The 20,118-nt window shown below is 48.6% G+C and overlaps 1 protein-coding gene across 1 annotated transcript in view; it reads left to right on the top strand.

The window, feature by feature from the left end:
• LOC138945817 (centrosomal protein of 63 kDa-like) overlaps positions 1-20,118 on the top strand; it is a 95,694-nt gene that overhangs the window by 18,080 nt on the left and 57,496 nt on the right. The window contains exons 6-9 of the mRNA XM_070317322.1: positions 9,949-10,092; positions 10,444-10,557; positions 10,941-11,075; positions 13,134-13,253. Of these exons, the coding sequence (XP_070173423.1) occupies positions 9,949-10,092; positions 10,444-10,557; positions 10,941-11,075; positions 13,134-13,253 (513 nt within the window). The remainder of the gene's footprint in view (positions 1-9,948; positions 10,093-10,443; positions 10,558-10,940; positions 11,076-13,133; positions 13,254-20,118) is intronic.

Raw genomic sequence — 20,118 nt, 5'->3', positions numbered from 1 at the left:
CAAGGGGGATTTGCCACTTGGTGTTGACAGCGCAGAGTGGTTTGACTCAAGTGGCACTTGGTGTTGACAGCGCAGAGTGGTTTGACACAAGTGGGAATTGCCACTTGGTGTTGACAGCGCAGAGTGGTTTGACACAAGTGGGAATTGCCACTTGGTGTTGACAGCGCAGAGTGGTTTGACACAAGGGGGAATTGCCACTTGGTGTTGACAGCGCAGAGTGGTTTGACACAAGTGGGAATTGCCACTTGGTGTTGACAGCGCAGAGTGGTTTGACACAAGTGGGAATTGCCACTTGGTGTTGACAGCGCAGAGTGGTTTGACACAAGGGGGAATTGCCACTTGGTGTTGACAGCGCAGAGTGGTTTGACACAAGTGGGAATTGCCACTTGGTGTTGACAGCGCAGAGTGGTTTGACACAAGGGGGATTGCCACTTGGTGTTGACAGCGCAGAGTGGTTTGACACAAGTGGGAATTGCCACTTGGTGTTGACAGCGCAGAGTGGTTTGACACAAGGGGGAATTGCCACTTGATGTTGACAGCGCAGAGTGGTTTGACACAAGTGGGAATTGCCACTTGGTGTTGACAGCGCAGAGTGGTTTGACACAAGGGGGAATTGCCACTTGGTGTTGACAGCGCAGAGTGGTTTGACACAAGTGGGAATTGCCACTTGGTGTTGACAGCGCAGAGTGGTTTGACACAAGTGGGAATTGCCACTTGGTGTTGACAGCGCAGAGTGGTTTGACACAAGGGGGAATTGCCACTTGGTGTTGACAGCGCAGAGTGGTTTGACACAAGTGGGAATTGCCACTTGGTGTTGACAGCGCAGAGTGGTTTGACACAAGGGGGAATTGCCACTTGGTGTTGACAGCGCAGAGTGGTTTGACTCAAGTGGGAATTGCCACTTGGTGTTGACAGCGCAGAGTGGTTTGACACAAGGGGGAATTGCCACTTGATGTTGACAGCGCAGAGTGGTTTGACACAAGTGGGAATTGCCACTTGGTGTTGACAGCGCAGAGTGGTTTGACACAAGTGGGAATTGCCACTTGGTGTTGACAGCGCAGAGTGGTTTGACACAAGTGGGAATTGCCACTTGGTGTTGACAGCGCAGAGTGGTTTGACACAAGTGGGAATTGCCACTTGGTGTTGACAGCGCAGAGTGGTTTGACACAAGTGGGAATTGCCACTTGGTGTTGACAGCGCAGAGTGGTTTGACACAAGTGGGAATTGCCACTTGGTGTTGACAGCGCAGAGTGGTTTGACACAAGTGGGAATTGCCACTTGGTGTTGACAGCGCAGAGTGGTTTGACACAAGTGGGAATTGCCACTTGGTGTTGACAGCGCAGAGTGGTTTGACACAAGTGGGAATTGCCACTTGGTGTTGACAGCGCAGAGTGGTTTGACACAAGTGGGAATTGCCACTTGGTGTTGACAGCGCAGAGTGGTTTGACACAAGTGGGAATTGCCACTTGGTGTTGACAGCGCAGAGTGGTTTGACACAAGTGGGAATTGCCACTTGGTGTTGACAGCGCAGAGTGGTTTGACACAAGTGGGAATTGCCACTTGGTGTTGACAGCGCAGAGTGGTTTGACACAAGTGGGAATTGCCACTTGGTGTTGACAGCGCAGAGTGGTTTGACACAAGGGGGAATTGCCACTTGGTGTTGACAGCGCAGAGTGGTTTGACACAAGTGGGAATTGCCACTTGGTGTTGACAGCGCAGAGTGGTTTGACACAAGGGGGAATTGCCACTTGGTGTTGACAGCGCAGAGTGGTTTGACTCAAGTGGGAATTGCCACTTGGTGTTGACAGCGCAGAGTGGTTTGACACAAGGGGGAATTGCCACTTGGTGTTGACAGCGCAGAGTGGTTTGACTCAAGTGGGAATTGCCACTTGGTGTTGACAGCGCAGAGTGGTTTGACACAAGGGGGATTTGCCACTTGGTGTTGACAGCGCAGAGTGGTTTGACTCAAGTGGGAATTGCCACTTGGTGTTGACAGCGCAGAGTGGTTTGACACAAGGGGGATTTGCCACTTGGTGTTGACAGCGCAGAGTGGTTTGACTCAAGGGGGAATTGCCACTTGATGTTGACAGCGCAGAGTGGTTTGACACAAGGGGGAATTGCCACTTGGTGTTGACAGCGCAGAGTGGTTTGACACAAGGGGGAATTGCCACTTGGTGTTGACAGCGCAGAGTGGTTTGACACAAGGGGGATTTGCCACTTGGTGTTGACAGCGCAGAGTGGTTTGACACAAGTGGGAATTGCCACTTGGTGTTGACAGCGCAGAGTGGTTTGACACAAGTGGGAATTGCCACTTGGTGTTGACAGCGCAGAGTGGTTTGACACAAGGGGGAATTGCCACTTGGTGTTGACAGCGCAGAGTGGTTTGACACAAGTGGGAATTGCCACTTGGTGTTGACAGCGCAGAGTGGTTTGACACAAGGGGGATTTGCCACTTGGTGTTGACAGCGCAGAGTGGTTTGACACAAGTGGGAATTGCCACTTGGTGTTGACAGCGCAGAGTGGTTTGACACAAGGGGGAATTGCCACTTGATGTTGACAGCGCAGAGTGGTTTGACACAAGTGGGAATTGCCACTTGGTGTTGACAGCGCAGAGTGGTTTGACACAAGGGGGAATTGCCACTTGGTGTTGACAGCGCAGAGTGGTTTGACACAAGTGGGAATTGCCACTTGGTGTTGACAGCGCAGAGTGGTTTGACACAAGTGGGAATTGCCACTTGGTGTTGACAGCGCAGAGTGGTTTGACACAAGGGGGAATTGCCACTTGGTGTTGACAGCGCAGAGTGGTTTGACACAAGTGGGAATTGCCACTTGGTGTTGACAGCGCAGAGTGGTTTGACACAAGGGGGATTTGCCACTTGGTGTTGACAGCGCAGAGTGGTTTGACTCAAGTGGGAATTGCTGTTGACAGCGCAGAGTGGTTTGACACAAGGGGGAATTGCCACTTGCTGTTGACAGCGCAGAGTGGTTTGACACAAGTGGGAATTGCCACTTGGTGTTGACAGCGCAGAGTGGTTTGACACAAGTGGGAATTGCCACTTGATGTTGACAGCGCAGAGTGGTTTGACACAAGTGGGAATTGCCACTTGGTGTTGACAGCGCAGAGTGGTTTGACACAAGTGGGAATTGCCACTTGATGTTGACAGCGCAGAGTGGTTTGACACAAGTGGGAATTGCCACTTGGTGTTGACAGCGCAGAATGGTTTGACACAAGTGGGAATTGCCACTTGGTGTTGACAGCGCAGAGTGGTTTGACACAAGTGGGAATTGCCACTTGGTGTTGACAGCGCAGAGTGGTTTGACACAAGGGGGAATTGCCACTTGGTGTTGACAGCGCAGAGTGGTTTGACACAAGTGGGAATTGCCACTTGATGTTGACAGCGCAGAGTGGTTTGACACAAGGGGGAATTGCCACTTGGTGTTGACAGCGCAGAGTGGTTTGACACAAGTGGGAATTGCCACTTGGTGTTGACAGCGCAGAGTGGTTTGACACAAGTGGGAATTGCCACTTGGTGTTGACAGCGCAGAGTGGTTTGACACAAGGGGGAATTGCCACTTGGTGTTGACAGCGCAGAGTGGTTTGACACAAGTGGGAATTGCCACTTGGTGTTGACAGCGCAGAGTGGTTTGACACAAGGGGGATTTGCCACTTGGTGTTGACAGCGCAGAGTGGTTTGACTCAAGTGGGAATTGCCACTTGGTGTTGACAGCGCAGAGTGGTTTGACACAAGGGGGATTTGCCACTTGGTGTTGACAGCGCAGAGTGGTTTGACTCAAGTGGGAATTGCCACTTGGTGTTGACAGCGCAGAGTGGTTTGACACAAGGGGGATTTGCCACTTGGTGTTGACAGCGCAGAGTGGTTTGACTCAAGTGGGAATTGCCACTTGGTGTTGACAGCGCAGAGTGGTTTGACACAAGGGGGATTTGCCACTTGGTGTTGACAGCGCAGAGTGGTTTGACTCAAGTGGGAATTGCCACTTGGTGTTGTAATATCTTTCATTCGTCCGCTATCAGTGATAACAGGGAATCAACACAGCTCGTGTGTTTTGTTTGATATTTATTCAGGTTTGGCACATGGTTGTGAATGGTGGTTGAGTGGTGGGCGGAAGTGCCAAGACTCCCAGGGTGCAATATACTAAATAGTATGTATAAAACATGGATCGGAATATGATCAGAATAATAGGGTCATGGACACAACATTCCTCCTCAACTTAGGATTACAAAGTTAATTGGGATTTTACAAAAAAATGGTGCATTCCGGTCATAAGCAGATTTGGGTATACTCAGACAAATTTTCTAACTCTGTTTTTGTTTGAGCAAACACTTGACTTGATAGAAGTCTTCGGAAATTTAGGTAACACTAACAGTTTTCAAAAAAAATAACATTGTTCTTATAAAGCACTTTGTTTCAGAAATATTGTTCTTGTGAAATTACAGTTCTTTCTTTTCCTCTTCGGTAGAAATTGTCCACAGGCTAAAAACGTTTTTGTCTTGAAAACTTACGCAAATGTCCAGAGAATAAAAACTTCAGGAACTTCTACAGTGTCACAGTGTGTTTGCATGTGCTTGTATGCATGAATATCTGATAGAATTAAATCACACATATACTGTTCACTGTCCACTTGTGTCGTCATATGTATGTCAATACTCAGACTGTAGTGAGAATGAATGAAAATAAGAATGAAAATAATGATTGTCAGCACATGAAAATGATCGTCAGCAAATTATGTCTAGGTCAAGTCGTAGTCTTTTAAGTGTGTAGGTGCTTGACGTTGTCGGGCAGGCCTGGATGCAATGCCGGACATCTCGGCTGTCGATGGTGTAGCTCGGACAGGCGAGGGCGTTGCTGCAGCGGGCTGCGTTGTTGACAGGCGTCTTCCTGGAGATGGCAGATACTGTGGTGGTCCACTGGAGGGTGTGTAGGGTGGAGCAACGGACGGCGGGGCGTCTTCTTCCTCCTCTTCTTTATCCTCGTCTTCAGGAAGGGGACCAGGCTGGACCTGCTTGAAGTGTGACGAGTTGCGGGTGATGAGATGTTGGTCACCACGCTGTGCAGTGATCATGCTGCCCTTTTTCTGGATTATGGTGTAGGGACGGGGATGGAAGGGGGTTGTGAGAGTGTTCTTCTTTCTCTGCTTCACCAGCACCCGATCACCAGGTTGGAGTTGTGACGGACTTGTGTGACGGTGGATATTGGCATATGAAGCCATCTTCTGCTTGCTGACGTTGTCGTTGTGGGCAAGTCGGGCATGTAGAGGGGTGGGGTTGACAGGTGCAATGTTGGGAAGGCCAATATTCATTTTGCGGCCATGTAGCGCCTCAAAGGGAGAGACCTGTGTTGCACTGTGTGGTGTCCCTCGGTACAGACGGAGGAAGATTTGGAGTTGCTTTTTCCAGTTCAGATTTTCTGCTTCTGAAGCTCGAATGTTGGCTTTTAATGTTTCTATGAAGCGTTCAGCTTGGCCGTTCGCCTCTGGCCACAGGGGAGTCACCTTCCGGTGCTTAAAACCACACATGGACGCGTAGTTGGAGAACACTTGTCCCTGGAACGGAGCACCGTTGTCTGATTTTACGGTTTGGGGAAAACCTTGCCTCGCAAAGATCTCGTCCAGCTTTGCAATGACAACTTCAGCAGATGTGGACGTGATGATTTCTGCTTCAGGGTATCTGCTGTACTCGTCGGTGACAACCATCACGTAATCACCTGTGGGGAACGGACCAGCAAAATCAATTGCTATGGAAACCCATGGTTCTGAGGGAAGAGGGGTAGGAATGACGGGCTCTCGGACAGATGGGCCAGGGTAGGATGCTTGACACGGGATGCATGTCTTCACGATTTCTTCTACCATCTTGTCGATTCCTGGAAACCAGACCTTTTCTCTGATCAGTTTCTTGGTTTTGACTATCCCTTGATGAGACTGATGCGCAATCTCAACGACTTTTCGTTGGAGACTTGCGGGAATGATCAGTCGGTGTCCTCGTAGTATCACGCCATCATGTACAGAGAGTTCATCTTTGAATCGGGCGTATTCTGTCAAGTTGCAGTCCCATCGTCCTGACTGAACTGCACACATCAGGTTTTCTAGCGTGTCATCCTGTTGAGTGGCATCTCTCACTTCCTGTACTGTCATTGCTTTGGGGATTGCGTTTCTGGTGACGTACCTTATGTACTCTTCTCCAGCGTTTTCCCGTTTTGGTGGCGTTTGAGGGTGGCGGCTGATGTAGTCTGCTGGATTTAGATCATCTCGTCCTGGACGATATATCAGGGTCATGTTGTATGGCATCAGTCGCAACCTCCACCGTTCAATTCTGGCTGTTGTCGGCTTCCGGCTTTGCATGATTCCAAGGAGCGGCTTGTGATCGGTGACAACAGTGAATGAAGATCCATGAAGATACAGGTGAAAATGTTCTACTCCGTAGACAACCGCCAACATCTCTCGGTCTGTCTGTGAGTAGCGTTGTTCTGTGTCTGTCAGTGCTCGACTGGCATAACAGATGACCTTGTTCTTCTGCATCAGAATAGCTCCAAGTCCAATGGGGCTAGCATCAACCAAGACTGTTGTGTCTTCCGTTTGGCTGAAGTACGACATGACAGGAGTGTTTGTCAAGGAGTGTTTGAGCTTGTCGAACGCTTGTTGTTCTTCTTTTGTCCATTTCCACACAGTCTCTTTTCTTGTCAGCTTCCTGAGGGGTTCTGTGATTGAAGCATAGCCGGGGATGAATCTTGACATGTACTGTGTCATCCCGAGGAATGATCTCACCTCACTGACATTTTCTGGTGCGGACGTGTTTGTGATGGTCTTCACCTTCTCAGGATCTGCAGACACTCCTTTCTCGCCAAACTTATGACCGAAGAAAGTCAGTTCATTCACAGAGAAGACACACTTTTCCTTGTTTAGTCTGGCACCGTTCTCTTCAAGTCTTTGTAGAGTTATTCGCAGACTTTCGTCATGATCTTGTTGTGATCTGCCATGTATGATGATGTCATCTGACAAGTTTCTTGTGCCGGGAATGCCTTGGAGTAGACCAGCAATGGTGTTTTGAAAGATTTCTGACGCCGCGTTGACACCAAAAAGTAGACGCTTGTACCTTCTGAGTCCAACATGGGTCGTGAACGTTGTGATGTACCTGCTGTTCTCTTCAAGTTCCAGCTGGTGGTAGGCGTTTCTCATATCAAGTTTTGAGAAGACAGTAGATCCATTGAGGTCTGCTACAAGATCATCCATTGTTGGCATGGGGTGTTTTTCTCTTGAAATCGCCTTGTTTGCTTCTCGCATGTCGATGCATACCCTCACGCCTCCAGTCTTCTTTGGAACAACAACCACTGGGCTGATCCATGGGGTAGGGCCTTGCACTTGTTCAATGATGTCGAGACGTTCCAATCTCTCCAGTTCGGCTTCAACATCTTTACGCACGTGGAATGGAATGCGCCTATGTTGTTGTGCCACAGGTTGAATGTTCTGGTCAATGTGAAGTTTCACTTTCACGTCCTTGATTTTGCCGACTCCATCACTAAACAGTGAAGGAAAGTCATCAGCGATGATCTTTGGCGAGCTTGTCGAAAAAGCAAACTGGATGATTTTCAGCGCCTGGGCTGTCTCGGCACTCAGGAGATTTCCGGTACCTTCTGTATCCGTTATGTATATCTTGGCGTTGACTGTCTTTTGGCGAAAAGTTATGTCAGTCATGAAGAAACCTTTCATCGGAAGTGGTGTCTTGGATCCAAATGCATAGATGAGCGGACATGGATTGTGAAGTGTTGCTTGTGGGCGTAATTTGCTGAAAACGCTCCAGGAAAGAACATTCACTGTCGCACCTGTGTCGACTATGAAAGGTATCTGGGTGTCGCATATGGTCGCATGGACGACCGGTGTCTTATGAATCGCTGTCTTCTGTTTTACAGCAAAAACTGACTCGTCGCTTGACGTCTCACATCCAACTTCTCTGGAAGCTGTGATATCTTCCACCACCACATGTCTGACCTTTTGGCTTTTGCAGACACGTGCAAAATGTCCGACTTTCGCGCAGAGTTTGCATGTCTTCCCTTTCGCTGGACATCCTGCTTTATGTGGGAACTGTCCACCACAGTAGAAACATGTCTTGCTGCTTGAAGCCGTGTTATGCGTGCGTTTGAAATCCTTGTGACCATCCTTGTGACCATCCTTGTGGGACTGTGAGTGTGATTGTGAACTGCGAGAGTGATGTGATCCACGACTCTGAGAATATCTTCTCTGCTTGTTGATAGAGAGCGCGTTGACTGATCCCTCAATTTCTACAGCACGAGTCTCAGAAAGTTCCAAAGCACGAGCTTCTGCTAACAGATGATCTAGGTCAAAATTGTCACGCAGAGCTCGTCTTCTTAGACGTTGTGAGTGACAACCCTGTAGAATCTGAGTGAGTATCTCTTGATCATTGTTGTGGAACTCACATGTAGATGCGAGTGCTCGCAGTCTGGTGTGGAATGTATCTATCGATTCACCCTCTAGTTGAGTCGACTTTCGAAACCGGAGCACTTCGTATGCAGTGTTTTTCTTGGGAGTAAAGTACTCGGTCAATGAGTCTCTGAGTGTAACATACTCGTTTGGTACTGCTCGTCCTTCAACCTGACGCGTAGCACCAGCTCCTTTCTTCTCCTCGCTGAAAGACTCTACAATGTTGTACACTTCGTCACCACAAAAATGGAGAAGCAATGCCTTCTTTCGAGCATCTGTTGTTATGTCAAGCGCACAGAGTAAGTTTTCGAAACGTGCTACCCACCTTCTCCACCTGACGCCGGCAGATTGTTCGTCAGAGAAAACGTTGAACTTCTCAAACGATGGTAAAGCAGCAGCCATTGTTCTCACTCGGATATCCTCGTCGCCAGTGTAATATCTTTCATTCGTCCGCTATCAGTGATAACAGGGAATCAACACAGCTCGTGTGTTTTGTTTGATATTTATTCAGGTTTGGCACATGGTTGTGAATGGTGGTTGAGTGGTGGGCGGAAGTGCTAAGACTCCCAGGGTGCAATATACTAAATAGTATGTATAAAACATGGATCGGAATATGATCAGAATAATAGGGTCATGGACACAACAGGTGTTGACAGCGCAGAGTGGTTTGACACAAGGGGGAGGGTGTTGACAGCGCAGAGAGGTTTGACACAAGTGGGAATTCTGGATCAAGAATGTGCCAAAATGAAAATGCGCTTGTTTTTAAAAAAAAATGTTATTGTTACAATGGAACCCCATTTTAAGACATGAAGCAATCTGAGAAACTGAGGTTTTAACAAGGAGGGAGTGGAAGAAGGGTTTCCACTGTACTGTGATACAACATTGAATGTCAGTGTGTATTTATACAGTAAGCCTTCTCACCCAAAGGTTATTTGTGTGTGGTGAATGGAAACATGCCTGTGGGCGGTTAGTGTTCAGCACATGTAGTGTGTACTGTGCTTGTGGCTAACACATTGACTGTGTGTACAGGTGTTGTACTATGTGTACAGGTGTTGTACTATGTGTACAGGTGTTGTACTATGTGTACAGCTGTTGTACTGTATGTACAGTACGGCTGTTCCTAGCTTGTGTTTTAGTGTGAGTTAAAAATAGCCCAGCAGGGGGAATAGTTTGGCTACCAACAGCTGCAGCCAGCACACTGTTTAGCTTGCTTGCCTCTTATACCCAGCTGCTTCCGCGCTTTACTGGGAGATTGGCCTGCTCTGTGCATAGCACTGAAGGAGCTACTTGCTGCCCTGTTGTCTTTGCTGTGGGGAAAGGATGGGTGCTAAAAATAGCCTCCAGCTGAAGTACCAGGGATGAAGCACTGGGATCAGCCGTGACAGGCGTTATACTGTATGTACAGGTGGTGTACTATGTGTACAGGTGGTGTACTGTATGTACAGGTGTTTTACTGTGTGTGTGTGTGTGTGTAAAGGTGTTGTACTGTGTGTACAGGTGCTGAAGGTGCGCAAGGAATATGAGAAGCTGCACCGTCAGCACCAGCGCTACAAGAAAGACCTGCAGCGTAAGAAGGACCAGGTGCTGGCCGAGAAGAAGGAGAGCGATAAAGAGATACGCAGGCTGAGAGAAAAACTGGAGGTCAGTCACATGTGTACACACACACGCATGCACGCACACGTACACGCATCACACACACACATCACCCGCATGCACACACCACACAAGCTACACACACACAAACTACATACAGGTTCACACACACACACACGCACACAGGTATTTGCATTACACCTTGAGTTGGACTGATTCCACACACATGCATGAAGAAGACAAGAATTGAAAGAACAAGAAAGACAGAAAGAAAACAAAGTTGAAACCAGTATTTTTTTTTGCAGCAGTAGGTTGACTGATTCACCAGCCGCTGCCCCTCCCCCCTCCCCCTACCCCCTTCCTCCCACCAGTAAAACCATTATCCATGTGTGTTTGCAGGAGTACGAGGGTAAAGAGCAAGAGTGGGAGGTGAAGTTCAAAGGTCAGCAGCACGAGAATGACATGCTGGAGGCTCAGAACCGCACCCTGGCCGAGAAATGTCAGTTCGTCCAGGTCAGGACCAGTATCATCGCTGCACAGAAATACCACAGTCATGCTTCTCTTACTGATGCTGTCAACATTTTTTGAATGTCTTCCAGTTACCTAGTTGATAGCCAGTGTGGCATTGGTTTGAATGATAATAGCAGAGATCAAAGTTCCCATCTGAGAATCCTCATTTTTCCATATAGTTGGAGCCGGATGCAGGGGGGGGGGGGGGGGTGGAGGGGATCTAAACATATGAGGGTCATCTGGATCCTGAGCCAGGTTTTCCCAATGTCAAGAACTTTCATCTTTCATCCGTGATGGGATGATTAATGTAGTCAGTCGGCAACGTACCAGTCACATGTCGGGCGGCGACGAGAGATGATTAATGGGGACAGTTTGTGAATGTGCAGCAACAGTCGGCGACGTACCAGTCGCAGGTTGGGCGGCGACGAGAGATGCAGGACACAGCCGAAGACAGTCTCAAGGCTCGCATCACGCAGCTAGAGGCCAGCCATGACCGCTCAGCACAGACCGTCCTCTCTCAGGTAGGCAACGTCATCAAGATTGGTTCTGTGCTACCTGTAGTTCCCCCCCCCCCCCTCCATTGATAGGCACCTCCCAATAAAGGACCCTGGTGATGTGTTCAAGGTTTTATTGCTTTCCACAGTCGAGTCAGACATGCGCAAAACAAGGATTAAACACAAAAAATATTCAGTGGTACTCCCGATGAACGACCCCCCCATCAGAGACCCTCTCCCTTCTCAGACCTCATTCTTGCTGACGGATTAGTTTTGCTATATAAATCACCCCCCATGGCCGACTCCCCCCAGAACCCGATTTGCGACCGACTAGTTGTTACAATTTGCGACCTTGTAACGACATTTTCAAATCAAAACCTAACAAAAAATCGTAACGTTTTGCTTGAATCTCTGAAAAAAGATCGCAAAAATCACTCGGCCGGAAATATAACAGACGACGCGTTTAGGTCTCGATTGCGCATGTCCGGCGTTCACAATTTTACGATCCCAACATGCCCTTTTCTTTGTCCACTTCCTTTCGAAAAATCAACAAACACACGTGCAGAGACATACATACAGAGATGCGAAGCGAGGGCCGCTCGCGTGAACTCTTAGGCTACGCGGGCCGCGCTCGGTCAGCGTGACCTCGCGCCATCCCGTACTAAGTTGTTGTTCGCTTGCTCTCTGACACCGATTTGAAGTGCTTTTCTGTCATATTTCTTTGGATATATCCAGCTTCAGACGAGAGATATCAGTGGTAAGTAAACTTGATTCATATTCTGTAGCTTCAATAGTGTGCACACGAATGCATTTGAGAGGATTGGCTTCCCGAAGTGAGTCAAAAACGGTTCCTTCGGTTCTTGCGGCCATTGTTTCTAAGTCCATTGTGCGTGGAGGCAATGTTTGGGAGCTAATATTTTCTTTTGTGCGAAACTTTGCTTTCCCTTGACTGGCAAATGCATTACTGGTGTATACATTAATCTGTTTGTATAATTTTTGACGCGCTGTAATTAAATTTGATGCTTATAAGTCTCACTCAAGTGGTTCTCGCACATACACTGGCGTGTGGATACAAAGTTTTTAAGGAGAAATGAGCGAAATTGCTTACTTTAGGATTCATCTTCTAATCACCAAATAATGCAATAGTCTTCTTCTTGTGATTTTCTGTTTCTCTTAGTGCAAATAATCAACATTTTGCATGTTTTATTATCTATGATTTTCTATGAAACAGTTATAACTCTTTAAAAACACAACAATTGCCAGCTTGGCGCCAGTCATGGGAGGATTACTTGCCCCTGTCGTAGGCGAAGAGTACGCGAACAATTGCCAGCTTGGCGCTAGTGGGAGGATTACTTGCCCCTGCCGTAGGCGAGGATAACGCAAGCGGGAAGACAGCGCTTCGCATCTCTTCTATCTATGTCTCTGACACGTGCGAGCATCAACGATCTTCTTCTTCGACTCGAACTCTCCTTCAACTTCAAACGTTCAATCGCGCGGAAAGAAGAGGAAAATTTTGACTCTGGAACAGAGGATGGAAGTGGTGAAACGGAGCCGTAAGGGCGAAACGGCAATTTCGATCGCGCGGTCGTTTGAGGTAGGAAAAACTCAGATTCAATCGATCGTCAGCGACCAAGAAAACGTGGTCAATCGATGGGAGACCGGCGAAAATTGTGACCGCAAATACTCCAAGGCAAGGAAATGTATTTATGGTGACCTCAACGAACGCGTTTGGAGTTGGTTTTGTGATGCACGTCGATGCAACATACCCATCACAGGAAGACTCATCCAAGAAAAAGCCGTGATGGAGTCAGTGATTCTTGGACATGACAATTTTACCGCTTCTCTCTGTCACTGACTTTTTCTCTCTCACTGTCTTTTTATGACCTTACCTCACCCCCCATGTAAGACCCCCCCCCCCCTTTTAAGACCTAAATTTGTCAGATTTTTGGAGGTCTTACATGGGGAGTACCACTGTACTCTCAAACACATGTGTGCACAGATAACGCAAGTGCATAAATTCACATGTACATACTCTGGGTCGTACTGTTTTAGCATAATAACCAGCAGTGTGATGTCTCATTACAGAAGGACAAGATAGAGAAGCTGAAGGGGTCGCTGGAGGATGCCATGACCAGTCACAAGCAGACCATGGGTGACAACGAGAAGCTGCTGACCGACCTGCAGAAAGCCAACGAAACCATACAGGTAGGGAATGCATGGTAGTGACAGGTAGGGAACATAGTGACAGGTAGGGAAAGCATGGTAGTGACAGGTAGGGAACATAGTGACAGGTAGGGAATGCATGGTAGTGACAGGTAGGGAACATAGTGACAGGTAGGGAAAGCATGGTAGTGACAGGTAGGGAACACAGTGACAGGTAGGGAATGCATGGTAGTGACAGGTAGGGAACATAGTGACAGGTAGGGAAAGCATGGTAGTGACAGGTAGGGAACACAGTGACAGGTAGGGAAAGCATGGTAGTGACAGGTAGGGAACATAGTGACAGGTAGGGAAAGCATGGTAGTGACAGGTAAGGAACATAGTGACAGGTAGGGAAAGCATGGTAGTGACAGGTAAGGAACATAGTGACAGGTAGGGAAAGCATGGTAGTGACAGGTAGGGAACATAGTGACAGGTAGGGAAAGCATGGTAGTGACAGGTAGGGAACATAGTGACAGGTAGGGAAAGCATGGTAGTGACAGGTAAGGAACATAGTGACAGGTAGGGAAAGCATGGTAGTGACAGGTAAGGAACATAGTGACAGGTAGGGAAAGCATGGTAGTGACAGGTAGGGAACATAGTAACAGGTAGGGAACGCATGGTAGTGACAGGTAGGGAACATAGTGACAGGTAGGGAAAGCATGGTAGTGACAGGTAGGGAACATAGTGACAGGTAGGGAATGCATGGTAGTGACAGGTAGGGAACACAGTGACAGGTAGGGAAAGCATGGTAGTGACAGGTAGGGAACATAGTAACAGGTAGGGAACGCATGGTAGTGACAGGTAGGGAACATAGTGACAGGTAGGGAAAGCATGGTAGTGGCAGGTAGGGAACATAGTGACAGGTAGGGAACACATGGTAGTGACAGGTAGGGAACATAGTGACAGGTAGGGAACACATGGTAGTGACAGGTAGGGAACATAGTGACAGGTAGGGAAAGCATGGTAGTGGCAGGTAGGGAACATAGTGACAGGTAGGGAACATAGTGACAGGTAGGGAAAGCATGGTAGTGACAGGTAGGGAACACATGGTAGTGACAGGTAGGGAACATAGTGACAGGTAGGGAACACATGGTAGTGACAGGTAGGGAACACATGGTAGTGACAGGTAGGGAACACAGAGTAGTGACAGGTAGGGAACACATGGTAGTGACAGGTAGGGAAAGCATGGTAGTGACAGGTAGGGAACACATGGTAGTGACAGGTAGGGAATGCATGGTAGTGACAGGTAGGGAACACATGGTAGTGACAGGTAGGGAACACATGGTAGTGACAGGTAGGGAACACATGGTAGTGACAGGTAGGGAACATAGTGACAGGTAAGGAACACAGAGTAGTGACAGGTAGGGAACACATGGTAGTGACAGGTAGGGAAAGCATGGTAGTGACAGGTAGGGAACACAGAGTAGTGACAGGTAGGGAACACATGGTAGTGACAGGTAGGGAAAGCATGGTAGTGACAGGTAGGGAACACATGGTAGTGACAGGTAGGGAAAGCATGGTAGTGACAGGTAGGGAACACATGGTAGTGACAGGTAGGGAACATAGTGACAGGTAGGGAACACATGGTAGTGACAGGTAGGGAACATAGTGACAGGTAGGGAACACATGGTAGTGACAGGTAGGGAACATAGTGACAGGTAGGGAACACATGGTAGTGACAGGTAGGGAACACATGGTAGTGACAGGTAGGGAACACAGAGTAGTGACAGGTAGGGAATGCATGGTAGTGACAGGTAGGGAACACATGGTAGTGACAGGTAGGGAATGCATGGTAGTGACAGGTAGGGAACACATGGTAGTGACAGGTAGGGAAAGCATGGTAGTGACAGGTAGGGAACACATGGTAGTGACAGGTAGGGAACACAGAGTAGTGACAGGTAGGGAACACATGGTAGTGACAGGTAGGGAACACAGAGTAGTGACAGGTAGGGAACACATGGTAGTGACAGGTAGGGAACACATGGTAGTGACAGGTAGGGAACACAGAGTAGTGACAGGTAGGGAACACATGGTAGTGACAGGTAGGGAAAGCATGGTAGTGACAGGTAGGGAACACATGGTAGTGACAGGTAGGGAATGCATGGTAGTGACAGGTAGGGAACACATGGTAGTGACAGGTAGGGAACATAGTGACAGGTAGGGAACATAGTGACAGGTAGGGAACACAGAGTAGTGACAGGTAGGGAACACATGGTAGTGACAGGTAGGGAACACAGAGTAGTGACAGGTAGGGAACACATGGTAGTGACAGGTAGGGAAAGCATGGTAGTGACAGGTAGGGAACATAGTGACAGGTAGGGAACATAGTGACAGGTAGGGAACGCAGAGTAGTGACAGGTAGGGAACACATGGTAGTGACAGGTAGGGAACACAGAGTAGTGACAGGTAGGGAACACATGGTAGTGACAGGTAGGGAAAGCATGGTAGTGACAGGTAGGGAACACATGGTAGTGACAGGTAGGGAACACATGGTAGTGACAGGTAGGGAACACATGGTAGTGACAGGTAGGGAACACAGAGTAGTGACAGGTAGGGAACACATGGTAGTGACAGGTAGGGAACACATGGTAGTGACAGGTAGGGAACACATGGTAGTGACAGGTAGGGAACACAGAGTAGTGACAGGTAGGGAACACATGGTAGTGACAGGTAGGGAACACATGGTAGTGACAGGTAGGGAACACAGAGTAGTGACAGGTAGGGAACACATGGTAGTGACAGGTAGGGAAAGCATGGTAGTGACAGGTAGGGAACACATGGTAGTGACAGGTAGGGAATGCATGGTAGTGACAGGTAGGGAACACATGGTAGTGACAGGTAGGGAACATAGTGACAGGTAGGGAACATAGTGACAGGTAGGGAACACAGAGTAGTGACAGGTAGGGAACACATGGTAGTGACAGGTAGGGAACACAGAGTAGTGACAGGTAGGGAACACATGGTAGTGACAGGTAGGGAAAGCATGGTAGTGACAGGTAGGGAACATAGTGACAGGTAGGGAACATAGTGACAGGTAGGGAACGCAGAGTAGTGACAGGTAGGGAACACATGGTAGTGACAGGTAGGGAAAGCATGGTAGTGACAGGTAGGGAACACATGGTAGTGACAGGTAGGGAAAGCATGGTAGTGACAGGTAGGGAACACAGAGTAGTGACAGGTAGGGAAAGCATGGTAGTGACAGGTAGGGAATGCATGGTAGTGACAGGTAGGGAACACATGGTAGTGACAGGTAGGGAATGCATGGTAGTGACAGGTAGGGAACACATGGTAGTGACAGGTAGGGAATGCATGGTAGTGACAGGTAGGGAACACATGGTAGTGACAGGTAGGGAAAGCATGGTATTGACAGGTAGGGAACACATGGTAGTGACAGGTAGGGAAAGCATGGTAGTGACAGGTAGGGAACACATGGTAGTGACAGGTAGGGAAAGCATGGTAGTGACAGGTAGGGAACACATGGTAGTGACAGGTAGGGAACATAGTGACAGGTAGGGAACACAATCATGGTAGTGACAGGTAGGGAACATAGTGACAGGTAGGGAACACATGGTAGTGACAGGTAGGGAACATAGTGACAGGTAGGGAACACATGGTAGTGACAGGTAGGGAACACATGGTAGTGACAGGTAGGGAACACAGAGTAGTGACAGGTAGGGAATGCATGGTAGTGACAGGTAGGGAACACATGGTAGTGACAGGTAGGGAAAGCATGGTAGTGACAGGTAGGGAACACATGGTAGTGACAGGTAGGGAACACAGAGTAGTGACAGGTAGGGAACACATGGTAGTGACAGGTAGGGAACACAGAGTAGTGACAGGTAGGGAACACATGGTAGTGACAGGTAGGGAACACATGGTAGTGACAGGTAGGGAACACAGAGTAGTGACAGGTAGGGAACACATGGTAGTGACAGGTAGGGAAAGCATGGTAGTGACAGGTAGGGAACACATGGTAGTGACAGGTAGGGAATGCATGGTAGTGACAGGTAGGGAACACATGGTAGTGACAGGTAGGGAACATAGTGACAGGTAGGGAACATAGTGACAGGTAGGGAACACAGAGTAGTGACAGGTAGGGAACACATGGTAGTGACAGGTAGGGAACACAGAGTAGTGACAGGTAGGGAACACATGGTAGTGACAGGTAGGGAAAGCATGGTAGTGACAGGTAGGGAACATAGTGACAGGTAGGGAACATAGTGACAGGTAGGGAACGCAGAGTAGTGACAGGTAGGGAACACATGGTAGTGACAGGTAGGGAACACAGAGTAGTGACAGGTAGGGAACACATGGTAGTGACAGGTAGGGAAAGCATGGTAGTGACAGGTAGGGAACACATGGTAGTGACAGGTAGGGAACACATGGTAGTGACAGGTAGGGAACACATGGTAGTGACAGGTAGGGAACACAGAGTAGTGACAGGTAGGGAACACATGGTAGTGACAGGTAGGGAACACATGGTAGTGACAGGTAGGGAACACATGGTAGTGACAGGTAGGGAACACAGAGTAGTGACAGGTAGGGAACACATGGTAGTGACAGGTAGGGAACACATGGTAGTGACAGGTAGGGAACACAGAGTAGTGACAGGTAGGGAACACATGGTAGTGACAGGTAGGGAAAGCATGGTAGTGACAGGTAGGGAACACATGGTAGTGACAGGTAGGGAATGCATGGTAGTGACAGGTAGGGAACACATGGTAGTGACAGGTAGGGAACATAGTGACAGGTAGGGAACATAGTGACAGGTAGGGAACACAGAGTAGTGACAGGTAGGGAACACATGGTAGTGACAGGTAGGGAACACAGAGTAGTGACAGGTAGGGAACACATGGTAGTGACAGGTAGGGAAAGCATGGTAGTGACAGGTAGGGAACATAGTGACAGGTAGGGAACATAGTGACAGGTAGGGAACGCAGAGTAGTGACAGGTAGGGAACACATGGTAGTGACAGGTAGGGAAAGCATGGTAGTGACAGGTAGGGAACACATGGTAGTGACAGGTAGGGAAAGCATGGTAGTGACAGGTAGGGAACACAGAGTAGTGACAGGTAGGGAAAGCATGGTAGTGACAGGTAGGGAATGCATGGTAGTGACAGGTAGGGAACACATGGTAGTGACAGGTAGGGAATGCATGGTAGTGACAGGTAGGGAACACATGGTAGTGACAGGTAGGGAATGCATGGTAGTGACAGGTAGGGAACACATGGTAGTGACAGGTAGGGAAAGCATGGTATTGACAGGTAGGGAACACATGGTAGTGACAGGTAGGGAACACATGGTAGTGACAGGTAGGGAACACAGAGTAGTGACAGGTAGGGAACACATGGTAGTGACAGGTAGGGAACACATGGTAGTGACAGGTAGGGAACACATGGTAGTGACAGGTAGGGAACACATGGTAGTGACAGGTAGGGAACACATGGTAGTGACAGGTAGGGAATGCATGGTAGTGACAGGTAGGGAAAGCATGGTAGTGACAGGTAGGGAACACAGAGTAGTGACAGGTAGGGAACACAGAGTAGTGACAGGTAGGGAACACATGGTAGTGACAGGTAGGGAACACATGGTAGTGACAGGTAGGGAACACATGGTAGTGACAGGTAGGGAATGCATGGTAGTGACAGGTAGGGAACACATGGTAGTGACAGGTAGGGAATGCATGGTAGTGACAGGTAGGGAAAGCATGGTAGTGACAGGTAGGGAACACAGAGTAGTGACAGGTAGGGAACACAGAGTAGTGACAGGTAGGGAACACATGGTAGTGACAGGTAGGGAACACATGGTAGTGACAGGTAGGGAACACATGGTAGTGACAGGTAGGGAATGCATGGTAGTGACAGGTAGGGAACACATGGTAGTGACAGGTAGGGAATGCATGGTAGTGACAGGTAGGGAACACATGGTAGTGACAGGTAGGGAATGCATGGTAGTGACAGGTAGGGAACACATGGTAGTGACAGGTAGGGAACATAGTGACAGGTAGGGAACACATGGTAGTGACAGGTAGGGAACACATGGTAGTGACAGGTAGGGAACACAGAGTAGTGACAGGTAGGGAACACATGGTAGTGACAGGTAGGGAACACATGGTAGTGACAGGTAGGGAACACAGAGTAGTGACAGGTAGGGAACACATGGTAGTGACAGGTAGGGAACACAGAGTAGTGACAGGTAGGGAACACAGAGTAGTGACAGGTAGGGAATGCATGGTAGTGACAGGCAGGGAACACATGGTAGTGACAGGTAGGGAACACATGGTAGTGACAGGTAGGGAACACATGGTAGTGACAGGTAGGGAACACAGAGTAGTGACAGGTAGGGAACACATGGTAGTGACAGGTAGGGAAAGCATGGTAGTGACAGGTAGGGAACACATGGTAGTGACAGGTAGGGAATGCATGGTAGTGACAGGTAGGGAACACATGGTAGTGACAGGTAGGGAATGCATGGTAGTGACAGGTAGGGAACACATGGTAGTGACAGGTAGGGAACACATGGTAGTGACAGGTAGGGAACACATGGTAGTGACAGGTAGGGAACACATGGTAGTGACAGGTAGGGAACACAGAGTAGTGACAGGTAGGGAACACATGGTAGTGACAGGTAGGGAAAGCATGGTAGTGACAGGTAGGGAACACATGGTAGTGACAGGTAGGGAACACATGGTAGTGACAGGTAGGGAATGCATGGTAGTGACAGGTAGGGAACACATGGTAGTGACAGGTAGGGAACATAGTGACAGGTAGGGAACATAGTGACAGGTAGGGAACACAGAGTAGTGACAGGTAGGGAACACATGGTAGTGACAGGTAGGGAACACAGAGTAGTGACAGGTAGGGAACACA

This window comes from Littorina saxatilis, linkage group LG13 (assembly GCF_037325665.1).
Source record: "Littorina saxatilis isolate snail1 linkage group LG13, US_GU_Lsax_2.0, whole genome shotgun sequence".
Classification (NCBI taxonomy): domain Eukaryota; kingdom Metazoa; phylum Mollusca; class Gastropoda; order Littorinimorpha; family Littorinidae; genus Littorina; species Littorina saxatilis.
The sequence above is the reverse complement of the archived record's forward strand: the minus strand, read 5'-3'. Positions and strand labels throughout refer to the sequence as shown.